General features: G+C 43.6%; 1 protein-coding gene across 4 annotated transcripts in view; it reads left to right on the top strand.

The window, feature by feature from the left end:
- Nucleotides 1-15,698, top strand: part of LOC137439777 (SAM and SH3 domain-containing protein 1) — a 570,774-nt gene that overhangs the window by 340,556 nt on the left and 214,520 nt on the right. For all 4 annotated transcript variants that reach the window (XM_078768572.1, XM_078768570.1, XM_078768571.1 and 1 more), the window contains exons 4-5: nucleotides 7,998-8,032; nucleotides 14,034-14,126. In XM_078768572.1, the coding sequence (XP_078624698.1) occupies nucleotides 7,998-8,032; nucleotides 14,034-14,126 (128 nt within the window). The remainder of the gene's footprint in view (nucleotides 1-7,997; nucleotides 8,033-14,033; nucleotides 14,127-15,698) is intronic.

Here is a 15,698-nt window from a genome sequence, read left to right as displayed (position 1 = left end):
GTCTACTGCGCGTACCTCGAGGCTATCCTGCCAGACATCATTTGTGGTAAAAATGGCTGCAATAGTTTCCTTCTTTGAGAAAAGGCAATTCTTACTCTGTTAGACAATTGTCGTCATAGTTTAAAGGGGAAAAACTCCAATTTGAAACAAACTACATCTGATTATCAAATGTAGATGATTATTTGGCCAAAACATCAAAATATGCCAGTATCCCGAAACACCCTCAACATGAATTGCGGGAGGCCTTTGTTCTGCTTTCGACCGAAATAAGATGGTTTATGGTTTGCAGTGAATGCGAACATTAAAACATACGCGATTAAACATCAAATGCAAAAACGTTGCTACCTGCAACCCTCTTATGGTTAAACTGCCAAAATCAAGACTCTATTCACCTTCACTCTTTCATTCCTCTTCTCTCCCACCTCTGGAACAAACTCCCTCACTCTCTTTAATCCCACTCCTCCCTCCAGGTGTTTAAAACAACTGTTCACCTCCATCTCTTATCTTCCCCCATCCAAAACCTTGATCTTTTCTACCCCCGTTAATTCACCCCAGATCCACTATTTTGAAATACCGACTTCTTTCCTGGAAGTCCGAGCAATGTCCATGTGTGTTTTTTTTTTTAACCTTTTTTACCTCTCCCTTCCCATGCCCCCACCCACCAAGGCCTCTCCCTCCCACAGATTTCCCGATGTCCCTGTTCTCTACTGTTGTACTTGTGTGCTTCCCTCTCTCTCCCCGTCTTGTCTCCCACTCCCTTTATCATGTTTCATGTGTCAGTTTGTCTTTTTGTGATTAATGTTAGCTCTGACACGAGCCTCGATCTTGTACACACAAAAAAAAAAATGCAACTTCAGGGAATTTCCGAGGAATTTCTACAAAGACAGGTGGCCCGTCTTGTGCATGATTGGGCACCACCAATCCTGACGTCACTTATACACCGTCAACAATCGTGGAAAAGACAATGCTGATTCCACAGAAATTACTGAGAAATTCACTGGAGCTGCAAATTTGATGCTTCATGCTAAATACAACAACAACAACAACAACAACATGCATTTTCTGGCCATTTCCCCCCCCTGCAAGAGCGGGGGTTAGCCTTACGGTCCCCATGACGATCTTCTCCATTTCGCCCTATGTTCTGCATCTCTCCTTGTTAACCCCCTTGCCCGCATTTCTTCTTCCACCATCTTTAGCCAAGTCTTTCTCGGTCTTCCCCGTCCTCTAATTCCTTCTACATTCATTTCCATCACTCTTCTCAACCAGTCACTTTCATCCTTCCTCAACACGTGACCAAACCATCTTAACCTGTTCCTCTTCACAGCATCAATCACAGGCTCTATTCCCATCATCTTTCGCAATTCATCATTTGTCTTCCTCTCTCTCAACGATACTCTGCACATCCACCGAACCATTCGCATTTCCACCCTTTCCAGCCTTCGTTGCTGCTCTACGTTCATTACCCATGTCTCGCTCCCATAAATCATAACACTTCTCACACATGCAGCATACACCTTTCCCTTCAGCTTCAGCGACACTCTCCTCCTCATCAGCACGCCACTCAGTTCCCGAAACTTCTTCCATGCACATCTCACTCGAGCAACCGTTGCCGAGTCTGATCCACCTTCTCCATTCAGCATGTCTCCGAGATAGCAAAATGTTTTCACACCTTCCAGCTTCATGCCGTCTCCCAGATCCAACTCAACATTTCCTCCACCTGCACACCTTACATTTGAATGTACCTACCACACTGGTTAATGACCCTCTCAGACCACTACATTTTTGATGAACCCACTCAGCGTACATTGTACATTGAATGGAATTTACTCCGACACCCTTCCTGCACAAAGCACATGGCCACTTCCCAGTTCTTTCCACCTCACCACACGCTTTACCACTTGCCATCACCTTCGTCTTTCCGATATTCACCTTCAGACCTTTTGTCTCCATACATTCCTTCCTCTTGTTCATCTTTTCCTTCAGTCCATCCATACTTTCCGCAATCAACACCAGATCATCTGCATACAACAACTCCCATGGTAAACCCTCCTTTACGTTCTGAGCCAGCACCTCCATCACAGCTACAAATAGTAGTGGACTGAGTACCGACCCCTGATGCACTCCCACCTTCACCTCAAACTCACCACTGTTCCGGTCCTTCGTCCTTACAGCTGTGCGCGCTCTTTTGTACATTGCCATCACTACTCTGATCAACCATTCATTCCTCCACTCCTAACTTCCTCAATGCCCATGTCACTACTTCACGTGGAACCCTATCGAATGCTTTCTCCAGATCAACAAACCCAAGAAACAACTTCTTCCTCTTCTCCATATACTTCTCCTGAAACTGCCTCACAATAAAAAGCGCGTCTGTCATTCCTCTTCCTAGCATAAATCCAAACTGCATTTCGTCGATCTTCACTTTCTTCCTTATCCTCCTCTCCAACACCTTTTCCAATACCTTCATTTCATGCTCCAATAACTTTATCGCTCGGTACGAGCCACACTCCAGAGGGTCATCTTTCCCGTTGTATAGAGGGACGAGGGTACTCAGTTCCCAATCCACTGGAATGCGGCCTTCTTTCACCACCAGATTACAGATCTGTCATTCTCTTCACACCCCAACTTCCTGCTGCCTTCAACATATTTCCCACAACTCCTGTCGGCCCTCCCGCTTTTATACTCTTCATTGCTTTTATCGCTTCCTCAACTTCCTTCTCAGTTATCTTCTCTGCCGGTCCTAAAACTGAGTTACTCTCAATGTTGCCATCCCATTCATTCTCTGTATTCAACAGCATTTCCATATACCTTTTCCATCTTCCTTTAATTCCATCTGGGTCCACAACGATTTGTCCCACTTCATCCTTCAAGCAACTCACCCCCATCACATCACACCTCTCTTTCGCTATCTGCTTTGCAATCCTGAATACCGCTCTCTGACCCTCTTCCAAATCCAAGCGTTCTCCGAACATTTTCCTACATGCCTCCTGCGCCTTTGCTACCTCTTTCTTTGCAGCCTTCTTGGCTGCCTTATAACTTTCATGCTCTGCATTTTCTGCTCCCGTACCCTTCACCTTCTGCCACTCCTTGAACTTCTTCCTCTTCTCGTCAACCTCTTTCCAACTTCATCATCCCACCACCATGTTTCCGAGTGCCTCGGTGGTCCTTTTGTCCATCCACATACCTCACCAACGGCTCCCAACAGATTATCTTTCATTGACATCCAACCACTTTCAAGCTCAACCACATCATCGTCTACCCTACTCAGCCTCTCTTTTAATGCCTCCCTTACTGTCACCTCTTCCAACCTCCACACATTCATTCTCGGTTGGTACTTCACCCGCCGAGCTCTCCTCGCACCTTTCATCCTTATGTCGCAGACAACCAAGTGGTGCTGTGAAACAGCCTCCTCCCCCAAGATCACCTTTGTGTCCCGGAGGTGCCCCTATCTCGCCTACGCACCATCAGGTTGTCAACGGTTGTCGTCGACCCACCTGACGTGTATGTAACAAGCTTATTATCCTCTTTCTGGAACTGAGTATTACAAATCAACAAATCAGCTCCATCAGCAAAATCCAAAATCCTTTCACCTTCTCCATTTCTCTCACCATATCCGTAACCCCCATGAACTCCCTCGAAACCATCCATACTCCTTCCCACATGTCCATTTAGGTCTCCTCCTACCACAACAACTTCCTCATCTTTCACGTTTTCCATCAGCTTCTCTATTGCACACCAGAACTTGTCCTTCTCTTCATCGCTCCGACTAACCTGCGGAGCATATCCCGAGATGACGTTCACCAAGAGCTTTCCAATCATCATTTTCACCATCATCAACCCATCACTCACTCTAGTCACACTCACCACACTGTCTACAAACTCCTCAGAACACGGGACACCAACACCATTCACGCCCTCCGGGCACCCTTGCCACACAAACTTGTATTTCTGTCCCTGCCTACCCTTCACCATTCTCACACCACTTCCCTTCCATCTCGTCTCCTGCACACAACATATGTCCACTCTTCTTCTGACCAATACTTCCACCACTTCTCCTGATCTCCCTGTCATTGTCCCTACATTCCATGTCCCAAACCTCAGAACCCGATCTCCACTTCGGGCTGCACCCTGCCCATATGTAGTTGTAATTGTCATGGTTCTCTTTTTGAGGCAATGTTTTTATGGCGGGATGTCCTTCCTGACGCCAACCCTCTTAGTCGCCTCTAACGACACGCAGGGATATGGTGTACCTATTCTAAACCAGGGTACACACTGGGACATTTAGCTTCATGAAAATGTGTAAGCTTAAAAGTCAATTCTGTTCAGTATTGTAATTACTCCGCACGTGCGAAACGAAAAGCGGGTTTAAGCAATTGGTTGGATTTGTTTGTCTGTGTCTGTCTGTGTCCAAATATCAGTTTAGGATCGAGGAACAACTTACTTTACTTTAAATGGGAACTTTTCTTTGAAGAGGAACTTACTTTAAATTGACTCTTATATTTTGAACACAAATCGGACAACAAACCCATAGTTTAACAGTCCTTTGGCTCTGAATTAGTCCCGATTACCCATGCGCAGAGAGAAGTGAGATCATTTTTTTACTCTTTCTGACGTCAAACAAAATTTAAAAACCATTCCAAACAGGAAACGTACCATTTTTGAGGACATACTAAAGGACACAAACAACAGTCACAAAAAACTAATATAACGTGTTTAATAAGGTAGATAATGCATCAATGTAAATTTAATAAGGTAAACTAACGGTGTATCAATGGCAGGAAACTTCTGAAAAAAGTTTTTTCTATAACTGATAAAATATTTATTTCATTTAAATTGAATTATCTATCTATAATTCCAGTAATCTCTCTCTGTGTGTGTGTGTGTGTGTGTGTGTGTGTGTGTATGTGTGTATGTCTGTGTGTTTGTCTGTGACCGCTGTTTCTCGACGACCACGGGTCCGATATACTTGAAACTTGCCAGGTATATTGCTGGGGACCCGAGGATGTGCCTTTTCAAGGTTTTAAATTAATCGGAGAAGTAGTTACCGAGCTATGTCCAAAAAACGATTCAACCAATCAGAGAGCAGCGAGCTATCACGTGTGCCGAACGTGGCGAACAGACTCTGCCTCGGACGGCACATTTGAGAGCGTATTCATTTATTTCCCGTCGGCAAACTATGTTGGCGTTCAACTATGTTTTAAAACTAATTAAAACTAATTTGTGATTCATCGTAACTGCGATATGCGACCTTCCGGACAGTGAAGACTGCACTTCCGGCAGCCAATCACAGAACGCGTTGTTGCGTAGGCGTGGCCGATGTGAGAGCGAGCCGAGCCGAGCGCGTGCGCCATTACGGTTCGTAATTCGATTTCTTCCGGAGAAAATAATAATTTCTCGATTTCTTATGCGCATTATTTCTCCCAATTCAGTCAGAGCGAAGGGCGGAAGCGAAGAGCGTTGTTTTTTTTGTTTACGGGCGTACGGGCGTACGGGCGGGGTAGAGCGTACGGGTAGCGTTTTTTTTTTTTTTTGGCAAGGAACGGGCACCCACGTACGGGCATGCCCTAGTCTATCTATAATTCCAGTAATCTCTGTGTGTATGTGTGTGTGTATGTGTGTCTGTGACCGCTGTTTCTCGACAACCACGGGTCCGATATACTTGAAACTTGCCAGGTATATTGCTGGGGACCTGAGGATGTGCCTTTTCAAGGTTTCATATTAATCGGAGAAGTAGTTACCGAGCTATGTCCAAAAAACGATTCAACCAATCAGAGAGCAGCGAGCTATCACGTGTGCCGAACGTGGCGAACAGACTGCCTCGGACGGCACATTTGAGAGCGTATTCATTTATTTCACGTTGGCAAACTATGTTGGCGCTATGTTGGCGTTAAACTATGTTTTAAAACTAAATATTAATCGGAGAAGTAGTTACCGAGCTATGTCCAAAAAACGATTCAACCAATCAGAGAGCAGCGAGCTATCACGTGTGCCGAACGTGGCGAACAGACTCTGCCTCGGACGGCACATTTGAGAGCGTATTCATTTATTTCACGTTGGCAAACTATGTTGGCGCTATGTTGGCGTTAAACTATGTTTTAAAACTAAATATTAATCGGAGAAGTAGTTACCGAGCTATGTCCAAAAAACGATTCAACCAATCAGAGAGCAGCGAGCTATCACGTGTGCCGAACGTGGCGAACAGACTCTGCCTCGGACGGCACATTTGAGAGCGTATTCATTTATTTCACGTTGGCAAACTATGTTGGCGCTATGTTGGCGTTAAACTATGTTTTAAAACTAATTAAAACTAATTTGCGATTCCTCGTAACTGCGATATGCGACCTTCCGGACAGTCAAATGAGGACGTCACTTCCGGACTTACGGATAGTCATAGTGACGACGTACTGATGCTGAACGTGGCGAGCAGACGCTGCCTCGGACGGCACATTTGAGAGCGTATTCATTTATTTGACGTTGCAATCTGTGTTGATTGTTGTAAGGTACGATCGATTGTAGTACACGTTTATAATAACTCTGCCGATACAGGCCCGATTAACTGCAGCGCCATCCGAGCTGCGGCGTCGGGACGATACATTCATTGTACGGTCACATCACGCACTTACGGGCACGCCCATGGGCCCATGGGCACGCCCATGCATGCATGGGCGAAGACATTTTTTTTTTTTTTTTTGGCAAGGAACGGGCACCCACGTACGGGCACGTCCTAGTATACTTAAACACTGTAGAACACAAATCGCCTTCTTAGCACTTTCAATACTCTGCCGTTCAGCAGTAATTGGACATAATATTGCAGCATTTTATGTCATCTTGACCAATTAGGTGTGCCCCTTGCAGATGTCCTTTTTTCTCAAGACTGCATGGGGTAAGGTGTTCTACAAACTCTCTAGTTCATCCCAATTTTTGAAACATGACTTTTGTTACACTTTAAACTGGTGAACATGTACATTGTCCCCCACCGCTCCGCCAAGGTCGGTGATGGGCGACATTAAAATGAGTTCCGTCCGAGACCGACCGACCGACCGATCATCCGTCCATGTACTTTTGCTTACGCAATATTGAAAAAACTGTTGAAAATTTATCTTTCATATTGTAAATATCTATTCCTCATGACATTATCCCAACCTGATTAGATCACAGCTGTGATTGGCTGAATTACATTACCATGGAAACCATCTCAGTAATTTGGCTTGTGTACGATATTTGTGAGGCTCAGGAAGGAAGGACAGACAGAAGTATAAACAGACATGTATGCACATTATAAGCAACAGTGTCTGCTGCCCGCTCCATCTTTGTGGAATCCACACATTTGCACTTGGTCTTTCTAGCTCACAACAAAAATGGAGTATAAAAAGCAGTCTGTGCTGAAGCATTTGAGTGACTGTCAGGAATTAAGGTATGTCATCGAATTAACCCTCAGGGTTAGGGAAGGGCCACATATGACATCGTAATAATTCTTTCTGTCCGATAGGTTGTTTTTTTTCGGGGATGACGCAATGTTTAATCTGGCATGAAAAGTTGTTCCGAAGATCATGCTCTACAATTACAGGATTTAAGGAAAATACCTTGATTCAAGCACTTTGCTCTTGGCCATAATTTCCATTCCCTTTTATACGACGTAATTGAATCCACAAAAACATTTCATGGCTACCTGGTTACCTTGCAGCAAACGGGCCAACCGTGCACTCTCATTTGATGGCTTGTGCCTTTCCTGTGTTAAGTTATTATAATATCACAATGTAAATACATATTTCCCTCTCATCTGATATCTTCCAACACCTGCTCCTGTTTTCACTCCTACGCCTTCCTCTTTCATTTCTACTACTCCAATGCCTTCTTTATTTAATGCCAAACTTCTGACACCATCCTGTTCTTTATACTTTTCATCAGCCTGTTGGTGTTTTAGTCAAATTCAGTACATTATATTTCTTCTTTTTTATCTTCTTCTAATTTCTCTGTATTGTTGTTTTTTCCCCCAGGAGTTCAATGCAAAGATTTGAAGATACATCTAAAGGTACATTATTCCAGACCCAAACAAGACTGGCCGTTTAACAACTTGGAGCCTCGCCGTGGGATATAGATTACAGTAGATCTGATCATTAACGTAGATCTGCATGCGGGGAGACACTCACTGGCACATAGACCGATTGCAATAGCCTTTCCGAGTTGGCCCTTCAGGAACAGGCAAAGTGAACAAGGTTTTTAAAATAGTAAAAAACTTTAAATTGTATAAACACTTGATGTACGAACATGTAAAACACAGCAATATATTATAGATAATAAAAGTTTTTTTTATAGCATCTAAAGCTCATATAATGGAGCTGCCACGTACACATGCGCACACACGGACATACATACGAATACATGAGACACAACACAGGACTGTTTGACGAGACAAAGACAACCACCGAGCTTAGGGGTGTGCCAGCATTTTCCGGGGCACTCTGGGAACCAGCGATGCCACAACAATGGCACTGACTTTCTCCCCGTACTCAGTATGGCATTTCCTCAGGAAAAATTTCCTCCTACCCATGGATGACAACCTATGTGGATCGTCCGTGCTCTTCTCCTATTAAATGCTTAACGTCAAGCAAGGAAGCAGAATATACCATTTTTAAATTTTGATATGACTTGGCCGGTCTTAGAACCACCGGCCTCCCGGACTCATAGCGGACGCCCATTACATCGCTGAATCTGGTTTAAGGTACTATAGTAAGGGCATTTTATGAGATATTTCACAAATCTGTTAACTAAATTGTTACCAAAAAATTTCTTCACCAATATGTTTGTAAAGGTGTGTAATAACATGTGTTAAAATGTTGAAGTTCAACTCCCGTGGGAAACCCAGAAAAAAAGCTGTTGAATTCGGGTACCGAAAAATTATTTTCGAGAATTTTTTTTTTTTTAAATCGGCCCTTAAGTAACTTATGAGGGGTCAAATAAGGGTTTTTCATGATTCTGAGTTGATTGTTAACATTTATATTTTCACTTTTACATTTACACACAAAGTAGCTTTTATTTCACATACATATATAATACTCAAGAGTTATTTCTCATTCACAATGTCAGAAGTTTCAACAGTCATTGTCTATGTCTTCTTCAGACTCAACAACATCATGACTGCAGTTTCTGCATGTAATGCCATTACAGACTCCACAGGCCGAGATGCACGTGACCCCATTCTTCTTGCAGCTGCATCGCCGGTTGCTGCAATCTCCATGACAATTACAGCTCGTGAACTGCAATAGCTCCTCAGGAGCCGTGGGGTCCAGTGTTGGAACTGGCTCATACCCATGCACACCTATTGTCCATCCATAGTCACTGGGGTTCAGAGACATGCTCTGTAGAAGGATCCAGTCCCGGGTCTGCAGGTAGGCACGGAGTGAATGTTGTGCAGCTGCACCCTCTGTTGGAGGTAGAGTCTCTGGTTTGATCACTCCTGCCGCTGCCTTCCTTGAGAACATGTTGTACCGAATTTCACCCAATGTAGTATCTCGTCCATGGTAAATGTACTTGACAATCGCAGTACCAGCCTGAATCACTGTTTCCTTGGTGGCTTCTGTGTCAAGGAAGATGTCGATGTACTCATTCCAGTTGCCATTCCAGTTCCAGTTGGAATGTGGGAACTCAGGATCGTTGGCTTTGATCACCCACCCCGCTGCCCAGAGTGTGTCACCTGGAGTGAGGAGTGGCTGATCATGAGCCAGGGAGGAGGAAAGCTCAGCGAGGGGGAGAAACATGATCGCGTTCGTTCCTATCTGTTTCCTGTTCGTAAATGGAATAATCTTTACTTCAGTTCCTCTCAGGATCTTAGCTTTGTCGAGTGCCTTCAACTTCACCCGGGGGAAAGCTGCTGTTGTCTGTGGATCTGGCAAAGGTGGTGCCGGAGAGGTGACTTCGATCCAACCCATTGAGTGAAAGGGAGTGTTTCCGTGAATAGAGACAATGTTTAAATCTATATTGTCTCCAACAAACTGAGTGACTGCATTGTTTGTTTCCCCAACCTCCATAAAGACCACCTGATCATTACTTGACAATTCACTTTCACTGGCTGGCACTTTGGCTGTCATCACTGATTGATCCTCAAGCGCAGCATCAACCGAAACCTCATCATTGATCTGTTCATCGGTTTCCTCCACAATGGTGTCAAGAGTGCCAGAAGTATCTGGAACATCATCTCCACTCCTACTATTAAGGAAGCAGTATTTGTAGTTTTGTGTCTCTGTGTAAGACTCAGTGTATCCCAGCCGGTGGAACTTGTTGAGCATCCATTTTGACCCAAATCTATGATCAAGTTGTATGGCAAGTCCCATTTGGTGTGGCAATACTCCAGACCGAGATCGACAGGCCTTAATAAAATTCTGCCCCCAAACGGCAACTCTTTCGTCTGTCTTGACAATCGGTCTCAAGAATATCTGAAGGCTTGCAGGAACAAGTGTCAGCTGACTATCGATGTCAGTCATACTGTGTGTGGTGGGGTATGACTTTGGACCTAAATCAATCAAGGCAATATCATTGGATATGAACTTGAGTGCCGTCTTTATGATCTGAGTCTTCTCATCTCCATGGTCAAGATTAGCATGATGCCCTCGCAGAATATTGTCGGTGCCATCTTTGAGACAGAGTACATCTGCCCTTCTTTCCTGTGTTGTGAAATACAAGGTGTCTTCGTATTTCTCTAGAAGTTTTATCTTTAGCCAATGCTTTGAATAAGAAAGGCTCTTCTCTGGTGACTGATCAAACTCCTGCAACTTTTCATGGACTTGGTCCATGTTCATTACCCCATGCTCTAATTCTGAGTCTAACCATTCGCAGAATTCAATAAAAACTGCCTCTCGCTCCTCATCAATACCCCTCTGTCCTCTCTTCCTTTTTCCTTCTTCATCAGTCTTGGACAAACTGTCACCTCTCGCAAACACAAGTTTGCATCGCAAATGGTACAGTGTTTCTTCTGCTACCAAGTCGTTGATCCCTTCCAGGCATCCAGTGACTTCAGTGCCCCAGTCATCCCCGCGACTCCGTGCTGTCTTCAGCAAGCTTGCCTTCAGTGTATCTGCAGTCAAATTATCTGGCACTCTGTATTTCTTTCTAGCTTGTGCTGCATTATTTTTGTAGAGCTGGGCTGGTTGGTTGCAAAGAATGCATACATCCTTATACAGGAGGTCAACTGACTGTGATCTTCTAGAACTGCAGCCAGTTGATGAACTGAACTCACAAGTAGTGCGTCTTCTCTTCAACTTTGATGACTCTTTCTCTGCCTTTGATGCTTGAGCTGACTTCTTGGTGGTTGCAACAAAGTTGTTGTACAGATCATTTTTACACTTCTGGTGGTACCTCAGTTTTCCTTCCTTTTGAGCCTCCTTCATACGTTCCACAACAGTAACATTTTCGACAGTTTCTGCTTGTTTCAATAAAGTTGAGTATCCCTTTGGAGTTGCCTGTATGAGCCTTTCAGCTGGTGTATCCGAGCGTGCACAGATGAAGCAATTGAGCACAGGTGGAGTAACGTCTTCATCCATATTGCTAGACTCCATGTCCTGCAAAGTAGAAAATGAGATATATTTAGAAATTATTTTTCCACAAAGGAGTGTCTGTGGTGAAATATAAATGTTAACAATCAACTCAGAATCATGAAAAACCCTTATTTGACCCCTCATAAGTTACTTAAGGGCCGATTTAAAAAAATAAAAATTCTCGAAAATAATTTTTCGGTACCCGAATTCAACAGCTTTTTTTCTGGGTTTCCCACGGGAGTTGACCTTCAACATTTTAACACATGTTATTACACACCTTTACAAACATATTGGTGAAGAAATTTTTTGGTAACAATTTAGTTAACAGATTTTCATATGTTTCCCTTACTACTATATTCCTTTGTGTGATACATTCCTTTGTGGAATATAGTACCACTAGCGAGGTTCCCCTATTACGCCCAGGTGAGAGTCAAAAATCAAAAAAAAAAAAAATTTGAGAAATTTTAGGAAAGCTCCCACCCACTTTAGGACACGTGCAAATAACTCATATCGGCGTCGAATACACTTCACTTTACAAATCAATAATGGCTTAAAACCAAATGGTATTACTTAATAGATATTGTATTCCATAGTGAGTCCACATGTATATTTTATTACATACAAGGTTTTCTGAAGTATGCATTGTTTAATTATACATGGTTGGAACCCCTCCTCTCCGCCTCTCTCCTCGTCCCCGCATCACGTCCGACCAGATACATTCAAAACAGCTGCCAATGAAATTAGATATCGAATTAGAGTTTAGATGAAGCTGTGAGAGTCAGAAAGTGCGAGCCTAACAAAAGAGGCCTCAGAGCTATGCGGTTCGAACAATATGGTGGACACTTGTTTTTGAAGCCTCTCCCAGAAGGGGTGTGGCCACTCCCTCAACGTAAGAAGCCCCACCCATGAACGGACGGACGTCTTGGACAGACTGGAGGAGAGTGTTATAGTGTCAATTACAACAGTATGGTATTTCGTTATGAACATATAATGCATGCTTTAGAAAAGGTATCTTATTAGTTCGGGGTTCAGAGGTCCTTTTCTTTATAGACCATTTTAAAGTGAGAATCGACGGAAGCTGTTTTGAAGAAAACAAATTGTACATCGTGTCCCGAAGCATTCTTCGTTTAATGATAATTGAACAATGTTTTCGAATCCATCTCATTATTTCTTGACATGCCCGTGCACACCTGGCATGCAATACCTGCCTGCAGCACAATGACTGCTGTCTTAACTTAGACTCAGAGGACTTTGAGTTATATATGTTGGTGCGTATACACTTTGTTGTCACGGCACTGCTGCACTATTGTTCCGTGAGGTGATAGGTAATGTCCTTTGAAGAAATTTCCATTGTTCTCTCCAGTTGTTCCAGCTGGGAATATGAAATTTGCTTCACAAATCAATTGACTTGGCTTCAGGAATCACGAAAATTATATTTTTACAATCATGGCAATATCAAGTACCTGGCCATAGTTATTAGTGTTGAATGGTCGATGGAACAGGATGTTGTGTTTCTTAAAAAAATAAGTGTATTGATGTCCTGAGAAAGACCGTCCTCTTTTTCGCACAGCAGAGTGGTGTCGACTGGTAATATCACTCAAAGACATGCTCAAGAGGAACTATGGTATGAGTGGCAGCGGTTCCAAATGATAATCACCAATGTCAAAAGTTTCACAATCTCGGTGAATGTTATCAAAATGTTGGACATTGTTACACTGTACCTGGAATTCAAAGACGCCTTGGAGACAAAAATATGTGGTCCTCGAGCAACTCTGGAAAGGCTTGGACATTATAGCAAACTGTTTGTCAAGACTGAAACAACGAATGTCAGTTCCTCAATTGACATAGCTTCATCAACTTTAACAGAAACTCTAAGTACATATACCAACTAGAATGGCACTCGGTAGAGAGCATACCTCCGCCAGGTTGAACAGTTTACATTTTGTATCCCACTGATAGGCCGGATCTGGATCCAGATCTGAACCAAAATCGAATCAGCTTGTTCTTGTCACCCAACCAACACATCCACAATGTTTTGTCATAATCCGTCCATAGCGTTTTGAGATATCGTGCATATATCGCTTTTGGCTATATCTCCCAATTGTGAAGAATCACTTTAAAAGGTCTAGTATCCTGATCTGGATCTTCACCAAAATTGAATGAATGCTTTCTTGTCACAAACCCATCCTTTCCACCAAATTTTATCTGAATCTGTCCACAACCTTTTGAGATATTGTGCTCACAAACAGACAGACAGGGTCAAAACATAACCTCTGTCCACCTTTGGTGGCAGAGGTAATTCCCTAATAGTGTGCGCACACATTTTGTCATTCATTTCAAAGGCCAAATTCGTTTCTTACAACACCATTATTTCAGAATGACAGCCTCATAACCTTTACTTGTGGTTAAGATACTGTTCAATGTAAAGATTAGGATTGTCATTATGGCCAATGGTAGGACAATGTCAGCATGACTCCACCTGGTGTGTTCTACCATGTGCAGGTCGAGAGGAAATGGCCAGACCTCGGCCTCAGTCCTTGAAGAATATACAGACCCAGCGAGGATCTGAAGAAAAGGCAGACGGCAGAGGTTGTGGTGAGTAGCTATGATTTATGACCCTGATGCTAAAGTATATATATATTTAACCAAAGAAGCACACTAACCCTATGACATGATGCTGACGTCATGTGCATAAATTATACTCGTGCGACATACGTCATGTGCATCAATTAATTTTTATATTCCTGGCTGCAAACCTCCTAGCTGTTGATGAGCAGGGCAGAGACAATGTGTCCGCTTGGCAGGCGACACTTGTTGCTAACAGGTTGTGCAGCAATTGCTGGGGTGAGACTCAATCTGTGCCTTGCATCCTAGTCAAGTTAGGGGGTTCAACCTGTATATATACAGTCATACCCCGTTTTACGCCATTTCGACCTACGTCAAATCCGACTTTACGCCACTCTTCTAGAGTAAATTTCAGTTCAGCGAACGTCATTATGTGCGACTTTACGTCACTCCTACGGACTTGAAAAAAATTAAACAATTTAAACAATTGGATGTTTTAACGTTTTAACGATCGTTGATCGGTGTTTTAACGTTGATGTTTTAACGATCGAAACAATTTAAAATACAATAAAAAGCACATTAAAATTTAAAAAAAATGTACGTACAGTATACATACGCGTAGGTGCTGGTTCTCATTCCAAACAAAGGCGACGCCATATGCATTTTGTCCTGCGCTGCGGTCGCGTGCTTGCTTTGCCTTTCGCTGGTATTTTTGTGATTATTCCATTACTGTGTAAAACAACCAACGTAACGTGGCAACGGTGAAACATGACGATGCCAGCTCGGACGACCGTCCGTGGCAGACGTCACGTCACCGTGCAGAGTGTGCAATGTCCGTGACGAGGTCAGGCCCCATGGCCCATGGCCCATGTGAAACTAACGACCGTGTCATGCCTCGAGCCGGGGTGCCTCGTCGTGCACCTCACCGGCATCCGGCGTCGACGAACCGATCGACGTGTGCATGTGCACATGTGCATGGATTTGCAAATTTGCAATTTGCTGCGAAGCCGCAGCCTCCTCCAGTTATTTACTCTAGTTTTATGGTGTTTGTCTTCATTTAAAGGCATTTTAAAGACATTACGCCTGGTTTACGTCAAAAACCGAGTTACGTCAAAGCTTATGGAACCAATTAATGACGTAGGGCCGGGGCATTACTGTGTGTATATATATATATATATATATATATATATATATATATATATATATATATATATATATATATATATATATATTGTTACATATTTATGTGAATGTCTGTGAATTACCATTCAGGTCTTTGCTTATCCATGTGTAGTAGATTAAGGGTTGTTGTGGTTGGAGGGTCAGGAGCCCTTCTGAACAAGTGTCCGGAAACGGAAGTGACCGGAAACGGAAGAAGAAAAGACACGAGGAAGAAAAGCGATGAGTATTCTTCTTCCTCGCCCGGCTCCGACGAAAGGGGGGATCGACCTTGCGCCGCGTGGAAAAGCGGCGTTCCGAAGCCCGTCTGGCGAGAGGAGTTACCGGGACGTGTACCTACCCGGTGGAGACGTCAAGTTGACGTGGGGCCGTGCATCGACCCCGTGTCTGGCACCGTTCGCGGCACCGTCTAAAAAGACGCGT

Source organism: Myxine glutinosa, chromosome 14 (genome assembly GCF_964187855.1).
Source record: "Myxine glutinosa chromosome 14, kmMyxGlut1.1, whole genome shotgun sequence".
Lineage (NCBI taxonomy): Eukaryota > Metazoa > Chordata > Myxini > Myxiniformes > Myxinidae > Myxine > Myxine glutinosa.
Note: the sequence above shows the minus strand (reverse complement) of the source record. Positions and strands in the feature narration are given on the sequence as shown.